The 21,445-nt window shown below is 40.7% G+C and overlaps 1 protein-coding gene across 1 annotated transcript in view; it reads right to left on the reverse strand.

The window, feature by feature from the left end:
- Positions 1–18,112, reverse strand: part of LOC136863387 (putative glutathione-specific gamma-glutamylcyclotransferase 2) — a 101,540-nt gene extending 83,428 nt beyond the window's left edge. Inside the window, exon 1 of the mRNA XM_067139796.2 lies at positions 17,632–18,112. Coding sequence (XP_066995897.2) covers positions 17,632–17,826 — 195 coding nt within the window. The 5' untranslated portion in view covers positions 17,827–18,112. The remainder of the gene's footprint in view (positions 1–17,631) is intronic.
- Between the last annotated feature and the right edge of the window lie 3,333 nt (positions 18,113–21,445).

Genomic DNA, 21,445 nt, shown 5'->3' on the forward strand with positions numbered 1-21,445 from the left:
TACTACGCGCAAGTAAATGCGACCCATGGTGTTCCCTGCGTGATGGTACTAATTACAAGTAGTCTCATTGTTCTAATTTGAACATCCCTTTTAGTTGCCTCTTACGACAGGCAGGGGATACCGCGGGTGTATTCTACATGTGCGTCCCCCACCCACAGGGGGTTTACCTTCCATGGCCGAGTCCAATATTCTCCTATGTAACCTATCCTCTTCCACTGGCCTCTCATGACCCCAGCACCGAAGCCTATTTAATACGTACAGCTAAATTCTTAGAGTTCATTGTTAGCCTTATATCCTAATTTGCACAGAATACTTATATTATTTTTCGAAAATAAGCATACTGCTAATTTAAGCGTATAAAGGTAATATTGCATTTGCCTTCTTTTAAAAGTTCGTCTCTGATCACAAATTATGAGGGGGAAACTCGCGTATGGCGAAGGTATTTTGTGTATCACACTCAACGATTTCTACAGTTCGGAAAGAACATCTCATTTATTAACTAAGACCTGTGATCAATTTACAATGTTGCTATTTCTTTGCTCACTTTTTGTGTATTTTGTCGACATATTACTGCTGTATTGCACCCGTCCACCTCCCGAGTCCCAGACTAGCATTTATCTCAGGGGTGTCGGTTCATTATTTAAGTCATCAAATATAACTATAGCGGCATAAATGAACACGGGAATGAACGGAGCAATTTAAAATTAAAATTGGGGAAGGCTCGATTGTAAACTTGAATTTAAGGACTCCATGATAGGACTAGGAAGTGACCGTTAACTTTAAAAAGGGCATCATCTAACTACAATAAAAAGATTATGAGAATGGTTTCCTTTGAAATAATTGCCAGAAAGAGCAGTTTATTACGCCATCCGACGTACGAAACTTTGATACATTTGGCAACGATATTTAAATTTTCCACACATGTTACATAAACAAATCACTTGCTATACCGCAAGTGGTATCAATATCGTGCTGGGTTGCTTCTGAAATAAAATGACATTTTGAGGTATAATTTACGGATCGATTCCATTTGAATCGAACCGTTGTTCAAGGATATAGCTTCCTTCTATCGGGAGCCCGAGCATAACCCATGTTACGGTCGGCTTCCCGATTTAACTAAGATGATATACCCCGGCTATATACATTTTTCCGAGACCGGTACTCGGACTGGGTAATGTTTCTCGTGAATTACGAAAAATGGATTACACGGACAGTTCCTATCTTACGATGTCCAGCTGATGCCATACCACTGAATTAGCATTTACATTTTATTTACACATGATCTGAGATATTACAAAGTAGCCTCAGTAGACTACTGCCACAGATGAGATAACGAGAAGAGGTGGGAAATACCGTGGCAATGACCTCCCCTCGCATCGCGGGCGAAGTAAACAAACACACCAAGTATTACTGTAACATCGTCCCGTACGGAAACCGTACTATAACGAGGTAACAAATGATTATAATATTTATCATTCTTATTATTCAAACATACGAATCGAGGGATGTTGTCACCAAATAATTAATTAACTATCGTCAGAAATATTCATGAAATTATCATCCTCGAAATTATTATTATTCTTATTATTATTATTATTATTATTATTATTATTATTATTATTACTCAACGGTTCCTGGCACTGTCACGTTTGATTAATATCATTATTATGCGGGATGCAAACACAAATGGTTATTAATGTTATTATTATATCCCTCTTGTGGTTATTATTATTATTATTATTATTATTATTATTATTATTATTATTATTATTATTATTATTAAATAGGTGACTCCAGATTTTATTATTATTATTCACGCCACTCAAGAGGTTATTATTTATGAACCGGTCACTTCCGCCAAATATATTAAGATATCGGTCGCAATTATAATTATTTCACTGATCAACGACATAATTACTGTTATTATTATGACAATTATTATTAAGCTGACCGCGATGATTTAACATCGTCCTTACATTATTATTATTATTATTATTATTATTATTATTATTATCGGTTGCATATTATCATTTAGATTCCCGTTTAACATCTTTATCAACGCTCAATTAATTAAAGCGGTCCAATCATTTATCTGCAATATTTATTATTATTATTATTATTATTATTATTATTATTATTATTATTATCACGACATCATGATTGACATCACTCGTCATTACAATGATTACAATATACGATCATTTATGTGGAATCTGAACTCTCACTATCCTTAGATCCGTAGCATCTCGACGAATACCTGTGCAGTCTATTTATTTCGTACATGCTGTCACGGGTTCGAATTCTACCCGCTACGTAACTCAGTATTTCTCTGTGACACTGCCCGTACATTTTACACTCATTTCAATATCCTAAGTGTCTCTCGTACGGAATTTATTTCCTTTTCTATCTCAATATTCCTTGATTCATTTATTTCTCACAGAATTATCAACTGACTTATTCATTCCACTTTTGACATCGTACGACCTTTTATTATCTGACTGCAGATTCTTTAACATTTTTCTATCTCATTTTGATCTACGCCTTAGTTCATTCTCCACAAATAATCGTAACATCTTGAAATTATATTTACCAAAATTTGACAATCATGGTTTCGTAATATTAGTCCTACGTGTTCCGGCTAATGAATTGCAAATTTAAGACACGACATTTATACATAAAAATACATTGGACCGTAATTTAAACCACACGTTCATTAACATGTACGGATTATTAGCACCGATCTACATTTCAATATTATTAATTTATCAAGTTAAATTACCACACACTTTAATTCCGAATTAAAAACGACCTCCCGTCATTAAATGATTCCCGATAAACTCAACACCTGATCACTTAAATTTATTATTACGCATTGATCACTAAAAATTCCAATATCTCATGAATTATTATTATATCCAAATTAAATTTTAAAAAAAATTCTTCAAACAAAAGTAGTTTTATTTTTATTTATTATTATTATTATTAATTTTTTAAAAAAATAATATTTCGCCTGTTACACGGTAGTCCACTCTTAATATGTTTAACGCATAACCCCTTTTACAATTTCGATTCATTCTGGCACTAATCAACTCCAGATACGATTTACTTGGAATATTATTATTATAATCGCTTCTCACAAATTTGAACAACTTCACTTTGAAAATATGAACATACTAATCACAACAAAACACAACTGGTATGGCGAAGCTGGATTTTCCTTCAGTGTCATTACATAGCTCGTTAAAATGACAAAACAGAAAAGCACATATCGGGTCTATTTTAACTATCATAACCAAAATCAAATATAAAGAAAATTATTCTACGAAGAAATATGAATACATGCATGACTTAACGTACTACACTATATATACAAATTTACATCTCCAACAAACTGAATATATAAAAGACCCGATTATTTACATTGTTATATTTACTACTGTCCGTGCTACAAATTTAGGATGGGGTCGTTAAGCGCCTCATCTTGTTACAGAAGGTAACCAAGTCTAATCAAATTATTCCCATTTTTCCCAATCACGCTAACATTTCCCAAATATTATATACATTATGTACTCATCTTAGTTTCTCGGTATTCCATTACAGCTTTGCAGATGGGAGGCTCTTTTCGGCCCCTCTCTGCATTTTACTCCTCCATTCTTGATGGCGTAGTTCCACAAAAGATTTCCTGGCACATTACCATTTTGTACTAATACCTTAATTATCACAAAACTTTCACCATTGACAACGTTAACACTGAATACTTTAACTTTTATACAACAAATTAATCTCCTAGACCCAAAAATTTAATATTTACACTATTTTAATCTTCGTCCAATTACCGCACAATGGACCTGGACACGTACGACGAGGTGTCAAATTTTACGCCCGTCGCGATTTATGTCGTCTGACGCGATACGCCCGTTTCATACGGCACTCTTGAAGTGTTCATGATAGCGGTTCGATATTGCAAAGTACAGGCTATTATTCCCCTAAAGTACTGTTCGTCACACAGTAGGTTATTCACGTACTTATTGTGGTACAATTTATTTTACTCTCTTACAGTGCAATTACTTTACTTCACTGATATTTATAACTGACAAACACTGTCCTACGTTAACTATTTCCAGTTCATGTTGCTTGAGCGCGATCACATTTTCTAAACACTGGCGGATGCTCGCGCCATTAAATGTTGAGTTACTGTACGTCCGTAGAATTTGAAGTTAGCTGCGACCGACAGTTCAGCTCCAGAGATTCATTTCAAGTGTGTTGGCGAGGACTGCTGCTGCTTAAATGCTTTCATTCCCCACCCTGAAGGGGTGGGGCGGGCCACCTAGAGGGTGTCGCCCTCTCTCTGGCCAAGAGATGCGGGCGGGTTGGGGAGATGTGATGGAAGAAGGAGGTGGGTAAAGGATGTGGAGAGTTAGGAGATGGGAGGGGAATTGCGTCTATTCCTAAGTATTTATTCTTTATTGAAGTGAGAATACAGTTGTGATTATGTCAAAATGAGCTGTGAACAAAGAGGAGAGGGGTTATACAAGGTGAGAGGAAAATAAATGAATAGCAAGGGTGTTATAAAAGGAGGAGAAGCTAACAAGCGAAGTTAGAAGAAGGCGAAGGATATCAAAAGAGGGAGGTGGGGGAAAGTAAGGAGGTGGGGGCGGGAAGAAATAAGGATGAAATGATGGAGGAGGTGGTTGGGGAGGTGGGGCCGGCCGGGGACTACTTCGAGGTGTGGAGGGATGAGATGAAGGTTGTGGAGGTGAGCGAGATGGTTCTATGCGGTGATGACGGCCGTTGAGGTGGATCCCGGTGGCGATGAGGCGTTCAACGTCTTCAGCAGTCGGCAGATGAAGGCGGACGAGATAGGTGGGTCCAGCGGAGTTATAGATCCAAAAGGCTCGGCGCACTGGTATCCCTGTCTGGCGGAGTGTTTGGATGATAGATGCTGATGGAAGACTGGGCTCCACACCGCAGACGACACAGCTAAAGGTGGTAGTGCCGGTGGAAGGCGGTGGGACCAATGGTGGCTGTACCAAGTTGCCAGGAGTATCTTGATGGGAATATCCCTCTTCAGATGACGGAAGTGATGAGCGCTGGGGGTGTGTGGGGTCAGTGGAAGGAGGTAAGGGGAAAGGAAATGTCATGAGAGGGGAAGGATGAGTGGTAACAGTAGTAGTGATAGGAAGGGAAGAGGAGGTGTGAACTGAGGTGGTAATGGTGGAGGTAGCAGTGGTTAGAGTAGTGGCAGAGGTAACAGGAGGGAAGGACAAAGGGGGCGGGGGTGAGCAGTAGGGAGGTGGTGTGGTCGTAGCGGGCGGATCGATGGTTCCAGGCGGAGGGTCGTCGGTGTCCGGTAGCTCAGCCAAAAGATCCTCTGGAGTAGGTTCAACTGCATAGAGATGGTTGTGGATGCGTGCGCCATTCTTGATGATGGTAGAGACGTCGGCTGGAGTGGATAAATAGAGAAGTACATCGGATAGTGGTTGAGCTTCGTCGTCGACTAGCCGGCAGGCACCATAGGCACCCGCCGGACGAAGAGCAGCGAGGACATCTTGATCTGAGAAGACGAGAGGAACGTTGCGGGCAAGGCAGGTGTAGAGCATTGTGGGAAGGCCGACCTCCTACGTGGTGCCAGCCTATATGCTTTGTCTCGGCAGGGTGATAAGTAAAGTTGAGCAGTCACCCGGCCGAAGAAAAAATATGCGTTGCGTTGAAGCAGAGGAGAGCAGTCGTCGTGTCCCCAACCAGAGCTCTTCAATGTTAAAAGCCTCTTGGAGATTGTGTCCCTTCGTTTTGAAGGGAAACCAGAGCTGTTGGCGAGGATCCCTTGTCCCGTATATATGGATGAAGCTTTCTCCCGCGGATTTATTGACGTCATACCCCTGAGGGAGGGGGTGGATTTTTAATATCGGTACTTGCACTCCGAATTGGACGTTAAAATTTACATCAAATTAATCCACTCCGCTAGCATATCTGCTGGATTAAATATGAACTCCTGGTGATCACAGATTTAGGAGATACGGGTGGATTTAGCTCCTCACATTTCGCGCCTTCGGAAGCGTCCCTTACAACGTGGTCTTTGTCCAGCCAATGAGATTCAAGCTGTCTGGTTTCCAAGAAATCCAGCCTTCAATTTATTTAATTTGCCAATAATTATTGATTATTTTTCCATGCGTGACATCTAATAAATTCATTACATCGATCCGTGTACTCACAATAATTTATTACTGATTACTTTTGAAGTTACGAGACTATCTCATCCATCATTCCTTAAGATGGTATCCCTGAGTCTTCCATCAAATTTTTACGATTGGCCGGCAAGCGGTCACGTGATTTAAATCTCCACCTGCCCGAACCTAGGCTAGCGAATGTACTGGCAACCGCTGTAGTTTTCCATGACGGCACGGAATTTCCGTCCTGCCAAAAATATCCCAGTGCATTACTCACGTAGCGAGCTTCCTTTGCAAACTATCCCTTTCTCTTTCTGACCAAGACTTATTTGTAGACTTATTTCCTTGTTCGCCAACTAATGAGATCCCCTGCCGTGAAGTAGCTAAATGTTGGTGTGTCGAGCTAATCCGTCAGGCTCCAGTCTGCCGTCCTTCCTTCGCTCAGACTTCAACTCTCGTGGGCCTTAGTATACAGAAGTGTGCAGAAGAATCAGTGTAACTTTGTTCACCTCATCCCGCGCTACAGCCTTTCGTAATGCAATATTTGTCTTACTCTTACTTCTGTCTCTGTCAGAGAGGCCTCGCTTGTTAGTTCAGGCAACATTGCTAGGAACATTTGTTAAGGAATATTTGAAGTATTGGCTTCTTGTTATTCTTAATGTTATGATATGTACATTGTTGTATGTCTGTCATTCTAGAACTTATGTACATGTATATCCAAATTACTGTATTATCAACATGGATTATAGATATAGTTTAAGAATTTCATTTCGTGTATACTGTAGCCGCGTAATTAAAAACTTCATCTTCGTCTTCTTCAATACTGGATTGTTTAGTAGTTTTAAGATGTTTTGTCCGTGTTCCTTTTAATTTATTTTTGAATAATAATAATAATAATAATAATAATAATAATAATAATAATAATAATAATGTTATTGGCTTTACGTACCAACAACTACTTTTACGGTTTTCGGAGACGCCGAGCTGCCGGAATTTAGTCCTGCAGGAGTTTTTCTACGTGCCAGTATATCTACCGACACGACGCTGTCGTTTTTGAGCACCTTCAAATACCACCGGACTGAGCCAGGATCGAACCTGCCAAGTTGGGGTCAGAAGGCCAGCGCCTCTTGACAAATTTTATGAAGCATTAAGTGACATCGTGGTGAGGGTCAACAGCAAGGATAGAATAGTGCTAATGGGCGATTTCAATGCAAGAGTTGGGAATAAAACTGAAGGAAACGAAAGGGTGATCGGTAAATATGGGGAAGATTTGGAAGCTAATGGGAACGGGAAGCGTGTGCTGGACGTCTGTGCTAGGATCGGTTTAGCACTTTCGAATACATTCTTCAAGCATACGGCTCACCGCTACACATTTGAGGCTAGGGGTACCAGATCCATGATAGACTATCTTAACCGACTTCGAATTCAGGAAATCTGTTAGGAATGTACGAGTTTTCCGGGGATTTATTGATTATACAGATCACTATCTGATCTGTAGCGAACTAAGTATCTCTAGGCCTAGGGTAGAGAAAGTGAAATCTGTCTGCAAACGAATAAGGGTAGAAAAATCTCCAGGACGAGGAAATTAGACAGAAGTACATGTATATGATTAGTGAGAAGTTTCGAACAGTAGACAGTAAGCAGGTTCAGGATATAGAAAATGAATGGGTGGCATACAGGGATGCTGTAATAGAAACAGCAAGGGAATGCCTGGGAACAACTGTGTGTAAAGATGGGAAAAGGCGAACATATTGGTGGAATGAAGTGAGAGCAGCTTGTAAACGTAAAAAGAAGGTTTATCAGAAATGGCTCATAACCAGGGCCGAAGCAGACAGGTATTTGTACGTAGATGAAAGAAACAGAGCGAAACAAATAGTTGAATCCAAAAAGAAGGCGTGGGAAGATTTTGGTAATAACCTGGAAAGGCTAGGTCAAGCAGCAGGGAAATCTTTCTGGACAGCAATAAAGAATCTTAGGAAGGGAGGGAAAAAGGAAATGAACAGTGTTTTGAGTAATTCAGGTGAACTCATAATAGATCCCAGGGAATCACTGGAGAGGTGGAGGGAATATTTTGAACATCTTCTCAATGTAAAAGGAAATCATCCTGGTGGTGTTGCGAACAGCCAAGCTCATGGGGAGGAGGAAAATGATGTTGGTGAAATTACGCTTGAGGAAGTGGAACGGATGGTAAATAAACTCCATAGTCATAAAGCAGCAGGAATAGATGAAATTAGGCCTGGAATTGTGAAGTATAGTGGGAAGGCAGGGATGTAATGGCTTCATAGCGTAGTAAGATTAGCATGGAGTGTTGGTAAGGTATCTTCAGATTGGACAAAAGCCGTAATTGCACCTATCTATAAGCAAGGGAACAGGAAGGATGGCAACAACTATCTCATTGATTAGTAAACCAGGCAAAGTATTCACTGGCATCTTGAAAGAGAGGGTGCGATCAGTCGTTGAGAGAAAGTTGGATGAAAACCAGTGTGGTTTCGGACCACAGAGAGCATGTCAGGATCAGATTTTCAGTATGCGCCAGGTAATTGAAAAATGCTACGAGAGGAATAGGCAGTTGTGTTTATGTTTCGTAGATCTAAAGAAAGCATATGACAGGGTATCGAGGGAAAAGATGTTCGCTATACTGGGGGGACTATGGAATTAAAGGTAGATTATTAAAATCAATCAAAGGCATTTATGTTGACAATTGGACTTCAGTGAGAATCGATGGTAGAATGAGTTCTTGGTTCAGGGTACTTACAGGGGTTAGACAAGGCTGTAATCTTTCACCTTTGCTGTTCGTAGTTTACATGGATCATCTGCTGAAAGATATAGAATTACAGGGAGGGATTCAGTTAGGTGGAAATGTAGTAAGCAGTCTGGCCTATGCTAATGACTTGGTCTTAATGGCAGATTGTGCTGAAAGCCTGCAGTCTAATATCTTGGAACTTGAAAATAGGTGCAATGAGTATGGTATGAAAATTAGACTAAATTGATTTAAGTAGGTAGGAAATTCAACAGAATTGAATGTCAGATTGGTGATACAAAGCTAGAACAGGTCCATAATTTGGAGTATTTAGTTTGTGTGTTCTCCCAGGATGGTAATATAGTAAGCGAGATTGAATCAAGGTGTCGTAAAGCTAATGCTGTGAGCTCGCAGTTGCGATCAGCATTATTCTATAAGAAGGAAGTCAGCTCCCAGACGAAACTATCTTTACATCGGTCTGTTTTCAGACCAACTTTGCTTTACGGGAGCGAAAGCTGGGTGGACTCAGGATATCTTATTCATAAGTTAGAAGTAACAGACATGAAAGTAGCAAGAATGATTGCTGGTACAAACAGGTGGGAACAATGGCAGGAGGGTACTCGGAATGAGGAGATAAAGGCTAATTTAGGAATGAACTCGATGGATGAAGCTGTACGCATAAACTGGCTTCGGTGGTGGGGTCATGTAAGGCGAATGGAGGAGGATAGGTTACCTAGGAGAATATTGGACTCTGTTATGGAGGGTAAAAGAAGTAGAGGTAGACCAAGATGACGATGGTTAGACTCAGTTTCTAACGATTAAAAGTAAGAGGTATAGAACTAAATGAGGCCACAACACTAGTTGCACATCGAGGATTGTGGCAAAGTTTAGTAAATTCTCAGAGGCTTCCAGACTGAACGCTGAAAGGCATAGCAGTCTATAATGATTACGTATGTATGTATGTATGTATGTATGTACGTATGTATGTAAAATACGCTCTTTCATTTCAGTCCTGCTTTGTTTCTTTTCACGATATAGGCCTACTTTACTGTACGTAGCAACGACACAGATAGGCTTATGGAGACGATGGGGGCACATAAGAAGGAATGGACCGTGGCCTTGATAAAGATACAGCTGCAGCACTTCTCTGGTGTGAAAATAGGAAACCATGGAAAACCATCTTCAGGGTTGCCGACAGTGGGATTCTCTCTTCTGTTAGTAGATGGAAGATTTTCAGCTACGCAAGGATGGGTGAGTGAATGGACTGTGGTGACAGCGACCGTGGCCTTAAGATACAGTCCCATCATTTGCCTGGTGTGAAAACGGGCAACTACGGAAAGCCATATTCAGAGCTGCCGACGGTGGGATTCGAACCCACCATGTCCCGAGTAAAAGCTCACAGTTACGCAACCCGAGCAACACGGCCAACTCGTTAGGTACAGTGGGATTCGAATCCATTATCTCCCGAATGCAAGCTGACCACTACGTGCGTTGTGCTTGTACTCGGGAACTTATGCATTTTTAGCTGATCTCTCTTTATACGACGAACTTCAATGTTTTACTCACCAATTAAATTAATACAACTTTGGTTTTACGGGGATGACGAGGTTATTAACTACCGTCTTTGCCTTGAAACCACGCAAAGCAAGTGGATGTTACCACTGATTCGGTTCGCTAAGGGATATTGGGCTTCGAACAAATTACTGTGTATTAGCGCCGTCTTAATGCATATTTCGTATTTCAAGGTTAAATAACATACAGTGCATGACAGTCTTGTTTGTACACCAACTTATTGCAACGAAATAACGGTTAAATTTTGGTAGACGATTATTGTGTTATATTTTATTTCCCCTATCGTAACAGATACGCTAATAAACAATGTAAATAATAAAAAAACAGATCTATGACCTTACAATTTAACACAAATAAAAGCAATGTACCAAAACTGGACGTTTCATCGTGCAGCAATCTTGTTTGTACACTAACAGAAGGAAATGAAAAGTTTACTCAAAAACACTTATTAATCGCCTTGGATTTAATACCCCGATGAGTGTACTCTGGCCTTAAAAACTGCCTTGCACCTTCGCTGCATGGAATGAACCAGTTTATCGCATCTTTTAGGGTCGGTTTTACCCCATTCATTGTAGGCTATTCTTCTTAACTGCTCAAGTGATTGAGGTTTCCTTACATGAACCCTTCTTTTTAGAAAGATCCACAAATTCTCTATGTGGTTCAAATCAGGGCATTGGGCAGGAGTTCGCAGTTGCGTTGGTACGTTCCATATCAGCCACTGTGCTTGCAAATATCAGCTGTGCGCTTGGGGTCATTTCCTTTCTGAAAGATGTAACAAGACCCCAACCCCCCTTTTTACTGCACTCGGACAGAGTTCTTTAAAATCTGTAAATAACCCCATCTGTCCACGATGCCATTGATTTCGATATTTCCCACTCCACAAGAAGATATGCACCCGCAAATCATTATTTGATCCACCTCGACAACTTAGGGTGGGTAGCTTATTTGCAGCTTTATTGGATGTATTTATTTTTCTCCATACGTAACTGTTCCATCCGAACCGTATAGAGATACTTTGATCTCTTCTGACTAAATAACTTTGTTCCAGAACATACAATCCTCGTTTTCAAACTCTCTGCAAAATTTCATTCTGCCTCGTCGATTTTTCTTAGCAACAAACTGCCTTTTCCGTGGTTGTCTACCGTGATAATCATATTTACGCAATATCCTACGAATTGTCTGACTTGACATTTTCTTCTCCGTACTTCCTTCCAGCATTACGTGGATCATTGGCGCACTTAACTGTGGATTTGTTGTACTTGTTTCACAATATAACGTTCATCCCGCCTATTCAGTATCTTTTCATTTGCTTTCCTTGGCAAATACTTTGTGGCACCTCTATACCTGAATTTGTTCAACACACAGTGTATTGTGGAATGCGGTTTATTTACTTTACGTACAATTTCAGGCATAGAATAGCCTTGCAATCCGAGAGATACACTTACACTGTTTAGTTCGTCACTTAACTCTGTTCCTTTATCCATTATATAACACACGGCCTGGTGCACTAACTGCGAAACTGTACACACTAGCACAGCACAGATACACACCAGCTAACTATAAAAAAACCGAGAGTCAACTCAAGACCTTAGCGGTCCCTTTGATGTTAGTCAGACTTCTGGTCGGTGAAAAGGCTTCCGCAGCGCCAAATAGTTCCCTAGGTTTGTTACTTGTTCCTCAAGTCAGGAGCTTCCTTCACTTTGGTTAGATATTCTGGTGAACTGACTTGATGAATTAAAATTTTTGCCCTGTATATATATGGAAAATATATCACAGGTTGCATGTTATTCGGGTTCATTACCAACTCATATTTCATACGTAGATGGCTATGAATATTTATTGTTCTCAGTGGTGTATGTAGCAAAATAATAATAATTTAATATGATATTGATATCTTATTGCACTGTGTACTTAGTAAGTTTGTTCGAGTTCATTCCACTGTTGATAATTTCGCATAATATGTGGGACGTTGAAAGTGGATCCAGGAAAACTGTTGGCAATACTGGCTGCAACAGCGTGTTCAGTATTCATAATGGCTGCCAGCTGTGAGCAAGACGTGTGTGATGCTATGACGCTTGAGTCCCCTGTGAAATACTTTAAAGCCAACAAAAGTGGAGAAAAATAAAGTAGAAAATCTAAACCAAATTGTTTTAAACGTTTACAGTAGCCTGCGAGATTAGAATCCACTGTGGACTGTGGAAGACGTGAAAAAGTCCGCGCAGCTGATCGGCGTTTCTGTGTACAGTGTTTACGCCGCTCGCTTGGAATGGAAAATCCAAGTCTCCAGCGAAAGATCGATGTGTCAGCTCAGCACTCGCCGTAAATAAAACAGGAAGGGCCTTAACACGGTATGGGAATAGGATCCTTGGCGTATTCGATGATGATGATGTTGATAATAATAATAATAATAATAATAATAATAATAATAATAATAATAATAATAATAATGTGTACTTTACTTTATATTCGTAACCGCCCTCTACCTGCAGAAATGTTGTCATGATAGGATCATGAGTTCGTTTTTACCTTCCGAATGACGAGACTACAATATTTACAACATTCCTGGAAGCATTGTATTTTGCAATCCCACTCACGGGTGGGTTTTTCAGCTTCTTTAACTGTGAGAAACTGCCACCGACAGTCGTTGTACGAGAGCGGAATGTTATACGTATGTTGTAAGTCTCCATGTGCCTCACACAAATCGCATTATGAAATAAAAATAAACCTTGCTTCTCTTGCCTCGGAATTCGTCAGTAATCTGTAGGTTTTACATGGTCAATAAAGGAATAAGTAGGTATGGTATGTAATCAAAGTACAGCTATGTGAAAGGAAGTGATTTTGTTTGATGCTTCACTATTTCAGAATGAAGTACTGTACTTGTCAGATGGACGCACGGCGTTAATGATAAGCTGGTTGTGGCGGAGATGGAAAACGGGAGGAGACGGGAAGGGGAAACAGGGGACGTGCTCACATGCGGAAGGATACTTTTCCTAAGCTCTTGACTTGAATTTCAGTAGGAGTGTTCCCGAGCGAATACAAGGGAGTGAACGTGTACAAACAAGACTGTTGCAAGCAAACAGGCCACTGCACAGTATATTTCACTCCTATTCTTTTAATATGATCTACTGAGACTTTTGATAGCTAACATTAAGTTCTCAACACCTTGTACAATAAGTTACCCAAGTCTTGTGCATTGGTTATGTACTATTTAGAAATTATAAAGATATTAAATCTGCTAAGTGGGGTGTACAAACAGACTTATGCACTGTAAGTCTCATGTGATCAACTGTTAACCAAGTGTATACAGTACGTGGACCACGCTGCAGTTACACTAACATATCATGGTGTATAATCGAATTATCTCTATACTGAAGCAGTTTCTTCAAGATTAACGGATCTCGAAAAAAATCTGGACTACACAAAATTGTGATCTAACCAATTCTACCCAGAAGTACAAAATCACTCAAGATGCCAAGGGTGGACTAAGGTGTGGAATGAAAATACACTGACGTTCCATTCTTCCATATCCGACCATAATAGACCTACTGACTTGGCCACGGGCAGATTCTACAGACTTGCGAGATTTAAGGGCCTCATTTGTAACTCTATTGCTTTTCAGCGTACAGAGGAACGTACAAAGCACTGGATTTTACTGACTAATTATAGCTGATTTCTCTCGCTCGCAGTAAAATATTTAGGAATAGATTAACGTGTTCGGCCCCGCGCTGTAGGGGGCAACGAGTCTGCTTGTCACCCGGCGGCCCCGGGTTCGATTTCTGGCCGGGTCAGGGGTTTTTAATTGTAAATTATTAATATCCCTGGCCTAAGGACTGGGTGTTTGTGTCGTCCTTAACGTTCCTTTCCTCACATTCAACACTCTAAGCTTCCGCAATTCCAATTACATGCAGGTTCATATCACATGGCGCAAGTAGGGGCAAAAGATCTCTATAGGTCGACGCCCCGAACAAATAGCATTTAAAAAAACTTTCTTCTAGTAAAAGGACAATTCACATTTTTCTGCTCGTACTGGAGCTATAGGCAAAAGGAAAGGACTGCAAGAATGTGGCATTATTGATAATAATGTTAAAAATATTAAAACCAAAGTAATACATCTATCAATTGTGAAATCTCCATGTGGTAAGTATCTTGACTATTCGGAGTACCTAATTAATAATTTATGTTTTCTTATTGTACGAACACATCATAGTTTAATGGAAGGTAATTCTATACATTTCATGAAGCTAATTCCAAGCTTATATTCAAGTGAAGTTTAACAACCCCCATTAGACTGGTGGACGAGGGAAGGAGAGACCTAAGCCATAATCTAGTGCCTGTCCTACAGCTTATCATGTGCAGTTTGCCAGACAAGATTCGAATTGGAATTTGCTTTACGTCGCACCGACAGATAGGTCTTATGGCGACGGTGATGTAGGCAAGGGCTAGGTGCGCGAAGGGAGCGGCCGTGGCCTTAAGGTACACCCCTAGCATTCGCCAGGTGTGAAAATGGGAAACCACGGAAAACCGTCTTCAGGGCTCCCAAAAGTGGGATTCGAACCCACTATCTCTCGAATGCAAGCAAACAGCTACGTGCTCCAAACCACGCGGCCAATCACTCGGTGAGGCTAGATTCGCACCAGGTTTACGTAGGACTGATTTATGCCATTCAGCTGGTACCGCTATGGTTAGCATAGCCTTAAGCTGATCTCCTTTAGGATAATAGCGTTCCGGAAATTCGTCCAGAGATAAGGGATTAACGTTTGAAGAACAAAAGTGGTTTGATCTAAGAAAACTGCTGAATACATCTCGAGAGAAACAATATGTCCACTTGAGATAATATCTATGATTTAAAAACTTAGAAATGGACAGTATAACAAGGTGTTTATACCGTCCTTGTTACACGATTCGTCAACGCAACACATGCTTCCAGATATTACACTATGACAAACACAGAAATTAATAATAATAATAATAATAATAATAATAATAATAAATAATTTATGGTCCCACGAGAGAAAATGGAATGTGGATTAAGAGAAGAGCGGACCTTCATTCATTAACTGACAGGTTCACTGATGCCGTACGCAAGGGACGCCTGAAATTCTATGGCTATATATATATATATATATATATATATATAATGGACAGCCACCACCGACTCACCAAAAATTATCAAAGAAGGTCAATATAAAATAGCTAGAAGAAACTGAGGCAGACCTCCAAGAAATGAACATCACGGCTGACATCACAGAAGATCATGGAGCTTTTAGCACAATAGTAGCCAAGCACAAATTCGTGGAGAAATCTAAAAAGAAAACTGGTAGGAAGTGGTCCACTGAACGCAAGATGCAACAGTGCATTCATGAAGAGAATTTGGGAGGATAAGAAGGCGAAAACCATCAGGCCAACGAACAAGTTCAAACGCGATCTTTGAATGGGCACAACGAAGAAATAATAATAATATTAATAATAATAATAAAAAGCAAAGTCATCTCCGTATAGGCCATGAAGGCCCTTGGAGGAGTGGAAGGTAAAGGCTTCCACCATTGTTAACCTCGGCACGTGATGGGGTAGAATGGTTAGCTCTACGCCCGGCCGCCTTTGCCCCCAGGAATTAACCTGGTACTCATGTTTGGTGAGGCTGAGTGAACCTCAGGGCCATATGCACCTCCGGAAGTGGAAATCTCGTTTCTTAAATTTTACGACTTCCTGACGGGGATTCGAACCCACATCCTTCCGTGCGAACCGAGCACGCCTCTACCGCCTCGGCCAGGCAGCCCCAGTAAATAATAATAATAATAATTTGCATTTTACATAAACTTCAGACATGTTCCGAAATTACGAATCCAATATCCTGGTTCAGTACAGCCACGTTAAAAAAATATGAAATGTGTATGATCCTCCCCCTCCCCACCCCGCCTACGAGTGAGAAGCAGTCTTTTGAGGCACTTACGGGAGTTGCCACCTGTAACTCAAGCAGGTGTGAGGAAGGCCATGACCTTGAAATTGAACTGTACTGCAGCAATGGCATTATGGAAATTAATATTTGGAGAGTTTGACAGGGAACTATAAACAGCACAAAAAGAGACTTAAAATAACATTGGTTCAGGTTATTTCATATGAAAGTAATTTCTAAGCTAGGCAATAACCGTGTGCACAATAGAACAGAAAAATAATTTTTAGCAAATATATAAAGTAACTGCCATAGTTCAAGTCACTGACGTTCAAAGGAAACTTAACTACGGCACGTAATACAGGAATTGTATGTGAAAAGACTAGATTGTATCGGCAGGTGGAGAGAATGTGACGCTGTGAGGGGAAGGGAGAGGTTGCAGAGTAGGGAGAGCCCTGCCGGAGAAAGTGCTGGTATTTTCCACGTGGACCAGGAATGTTCGTACTGAGACGTTAACACACAATATGAAACTATTTCAAAGATAGAGTATTAAAGTTCGCTTAGAAGAAAAACAACAAATGGTCAGTGATCAATATTTTCCAAATTTCAAGCATGTTTTGATTCTAAACAGTTCAATACTAAAATCGTAGAAGCAAATTATGGAAAACAATAACATGGAGAAGCTGAGTTTACACTTGCACACACTACACAGAGAGCAGATTTTTCTCGTATTTAATTATGCACTATAAATGTACCCTTAGTTAAATATACATTTATAAGCATATACCTGTACGTCGACCCTAACACAGAGGACCTGTTGACGGTTTCCTCTCAGAATTAGAAAATGACCCATTTGCTCTTTCTCTGTTTTAATTGTAATTGATTTTAATTGGTCTAAGTTTAATGTTTAATTTAATAGTTTACTATCATAAAAATGCAGTTAGTGTGTTCATAAATCTGTATATTATTATATAAAGACGCTATATAAGGGGTCTTCAGCCTCGGTGGCATGTAAATTATCAATCAAATTAAATTCAGTTCAATTATCTCTCCCTCTCTCTCTCTCACACACACACACACACACACACACACACACACACACACACTCTCTCTCTCTCTCTCTCTTTAAACATGCTCTTCAGAAAAATAATACTGAATACGAAATATTTCTCCAAGGATTTACATTTTAAAAGATAAGATCCTCAAAATAAATTTCCTATGCTTAAGTTAAAATGCTGAAGTATAATGGGTTACATAAATACCTTTCCCTCCGTTCCGCGGTGAGTGATGTTTCCTTGCCAAAATCGTCTCGCCCAACCGCGGACGAAACCGGTCAAGGACTTGTCGTACTCAAATCCAGGATGCCAGCACAGAGATCCATAGCCAAACACCCAAAGGCCGGAAGTAGATGTTCCCGCAGGCCGATCAGCTGCTTCCTGTACGTGCTGTTCTTGCATGTTCACTCGCTACACGCGATCAGCTAGCCCAGCAATGATCAGTTCACTTCAATAATTGCACGCTGAATGTCAAGTTTGCCAGCTGTCTGCAGAAGTAGGGTGGGGAGAGGAGGGGCAGAGGATAAGGGAGCAGATAGACTTGACGCGAAAAATCACACCACACACACACACACACTCGCGTCCAAGTCAGTGTGTGTGTGTGCTCTGTTCGGATCACGACTACACTGCTCTGCCTAGCGTCAAGCAACTTCCCCACGACTGCCTGACGTCCAGAGTCGCCAGCTACGCAGCTGATGTAACCCTGCCAGAGGATTTCAGAGCTTGCCTGTCGTGCCGCTTGTTGTGATGACGTCACAGCGGCCCACTTGTTGCCGCTATGCGCTACGCACGTGGATAAGTGCTAATCCTCCCCCTCCCTTCTGCGACGTCGAGCTGCGTCCACGAAACCGTCACTCTTCTCTTCCCGCCATAACAAGAGAAACGCGAGTTAATCCCCAGTTGGAATGTTGATTTAACGAGAATAGCTGTATAATTCAGTGATTTCTAACAGTTCTTTCCCGGAATTTTCCTTAGTTCCTCACTTTAAGCAAATGCCGTAATAGCAGGTTTCAGGTTTCACGCCCGGCGGAGTGGCTCAGGCGGATTCGACTCTGGATTAGCCCAGTGGTACATGCTCAAATACGCCTACATACATCTTTTCGGTGGGCTTATCAGTGATAAAATAATTCTTGTGGGACAAATAATCCGGCACCTCAGTGTCTCCGAGTAAATGAGGGACGTAAAAGTATAATTTATTTATTTATTTATGTATTATTCGCTAATCGGGCACCTACAAACTACGAGAAGTTACATTATACATTCTGGCGTTTATTCAATTTTCGATTGATTCAGGAGGTTTCTCACCAGCTTTATTTACTTATCTATTATTATTATTATTATTATTATTATTATTATTATTATTATTATTATTATTATTTCCGGCTCCATGGCTAAATGGTTAACGTGCTAGCCTTTGGTCACAGGGGTCCCGACATGGTCGGGAATTTTAACCATAATTGGTTAATTTCGCTGGCACGGGGACTGGGTGTATGTGTCGTTTTCATCATCATTTCATCCTCATCACGACACTCAGGTCGCCTACGGGACACAAATCGAAAGACCTGCATCTGGCGAGCCGAACATGTCCTTGGACACTCCCGGCATTAAAAGCCATACGCCATTTCATTTTTCATCATCATCATCATTATTATTATTATTATTATGATAGTGTAACATTTATCGAGTCGCACTTAGTTTCCCCTATTTCGTATGAAATTTAGTGTGTGCAAGGAACCTACTCACGAATGTTTCTGTATAGCCGATCTACCTATTCTCGATAATAATAATAATAATAATAATAATAATAATAATAATAATAATAATAATAATAATAATAATAATAATAATAATCCGGATCCGAGTGGTTAGCGTAGTGACCTTCAATTCTAAGGGGCACCGGGCGAGTTGGCCGTGCGGTCAGGGGCGCGCAGCTGTAAGCTTGCATCCGCGAGTTCGAACCTCAGTGTCGGCAGCCCCGAAGGTGGTTGTCCGTGGTTTCCCATGTTCACACCAGGCAAATGTTGGGGCAGAACCTTAATTACGGCCACGGCCTCTTCCTTCTCAGTTCTAGCCCTTCCCTATCCCAACGTCGCCACAAGACCTGTCTGTGTCGGCACGACGTAAAGCAAATTGTAAATAAAAAATTCAGGGGGCCTTGGGATCAATCCTGGCCGGACTGGGGATTTTAGCAGCGTCTGGTTAATTCCTCTGGTTCGGTGGCGGGCCATTCGTGTTCATTTTAATACATATCCTCATTTACATAAAACACATTACAGTACACTACTAACCACCACAGACATAACAAATTGGGAGTACATACCTTCACAAAAAGTTTATATCACAAAAGGCATTTGGCCGTAAAACTGGGCTTAATCCTCATGAAGTTCCGACCCCAGATACATGGGGGAAAGGCGATGAGGAAGATGAATAATAATAATAATAATAATAATAATAATAATAATAATAATAATAATAATAATAATAATATTTTTTTGTTATTTGCTTAACGTCGCACCGACACAGATAGGTCGTATGGCGACGATGGGACAGGAATGGCCTAGGAGTTGGAAGGAAGCGGCCGTGGCCTTAATTAAGGTACAGCCCCAGCATTTGCCTGGTGTGAAAATGGGAAACCACGGAAAACCATTTTCAGGGCTGCCGACAGTGGGATTCGAACCCACTATCTTCCGGGTGCGAGCTCACAGCTGCGCGCCCCTGACCGCACGGCTAACTACCCCGGTAATAATAATAATAATAATAATAATAATAATAATAATAATAATAATATCGATATAGTAAACTGTGTGGTGCGGACCATGTAGCTGTAAGCTTGCATTCGGTATATGGTGAGTTTGAACCAAACTATCTGGTCCACTGAATGTACTTTATCGTGGTTTCTAATAATACATTTATGGGTTTTACTTTCCACTAACTCCTTTTGCTGTTTTCGGAAACGACGAGATGCCAGAATTTTGTCCCGCGGAAGTTCTTTTTACATGCCGGTAAATCTACCGACACGGGGCTGACAGTAGCGTAGCAAGGATCGGCCGATGTGGGGTTATAATTACAAAATTACAATAGAACACAATATAGGTGCTTGTGCGTGTGTGGTGCAGGCATGCATCGCTTGTCGTTATGACACTGATACAAGTGAATGTCCGGCTCCATGGTTAAATGGTTAGTGTGCTGGCCTTTGGCCACAGGGGTCCCGGGTTCGATTCCCGACAGGGTCGGAAATTTTAACCATCATTGGTTAAATTTCCTGGCACGGGGGCTGGGTGTATGTGTTGTCTTCATCATCACTTCATCCCCATCACGACGCGCAGGTCGCCTACGGGAGTCAAATCAAAAGACCTGCACCTAGCGAGCTGAACCCGTCCTGGGTTCTCCTGGCACTAAAAGCCATACGCCATTTCATTTTTTCATTTGAAGTAAATTATGTTGATATTCCGATCACAGTACAGGACAAAATCTTACATTAAAATACAATACGATCAAGATCAACAGTTTTACAAGGAATGGTGTGTTCAGTTTACGATCTAAAATCCAACTTCAGAGGCTTCTTAGATAATAGATACAACAGATCTGTTGGTTCTACAATAATATCTCTGATGGTTTAATGCCAGTCTCTGTTCATTTGCTTTTTGTAAAATGTTAATGGAGGTGTGGGAGGTTCTAACTCACAGAAAGCCCCAACCCCCACACAACCTCACTGTCTACAACCCTGGGGTCTGACGTATTTGACCACGACCGGACTGAGCCAGATCGAACCTGCTAACTTGGTCACAGAAATCCAGCGCCTTAACCGTCTGAGCCAATCAACTCGGCACCGCGGGTTCTCATTTTTACTCCATGCAAATTTCAGAACTGTATCTTATTATAGGCCACTTTTCCAGTCGAAGTCTTTCCTATCCCACCGGAAACCTACTTGTGTAAGTGCGAAATAAAATAGCCAGCCTAAATAATAATAATAATAATAATAATAATAATAATAATAATAATAATAATAATAATAATAATA

The sequence above is a fragment of the Anabrus simplex genome, chromosome 2, assembly GCF_040414725.1.
Source record: "Anabrus simplex isolate iqAnaSimp1 chromosome 2, ASM4041472v1, whole genome shotgun sequence".
NCBI classification, from domain to species: Eukaryota; Metazoa; Arthropoda; class Insecta; order Orthoptera; family Tettigoniidae; genus Anabrus; species Anabrus simplex.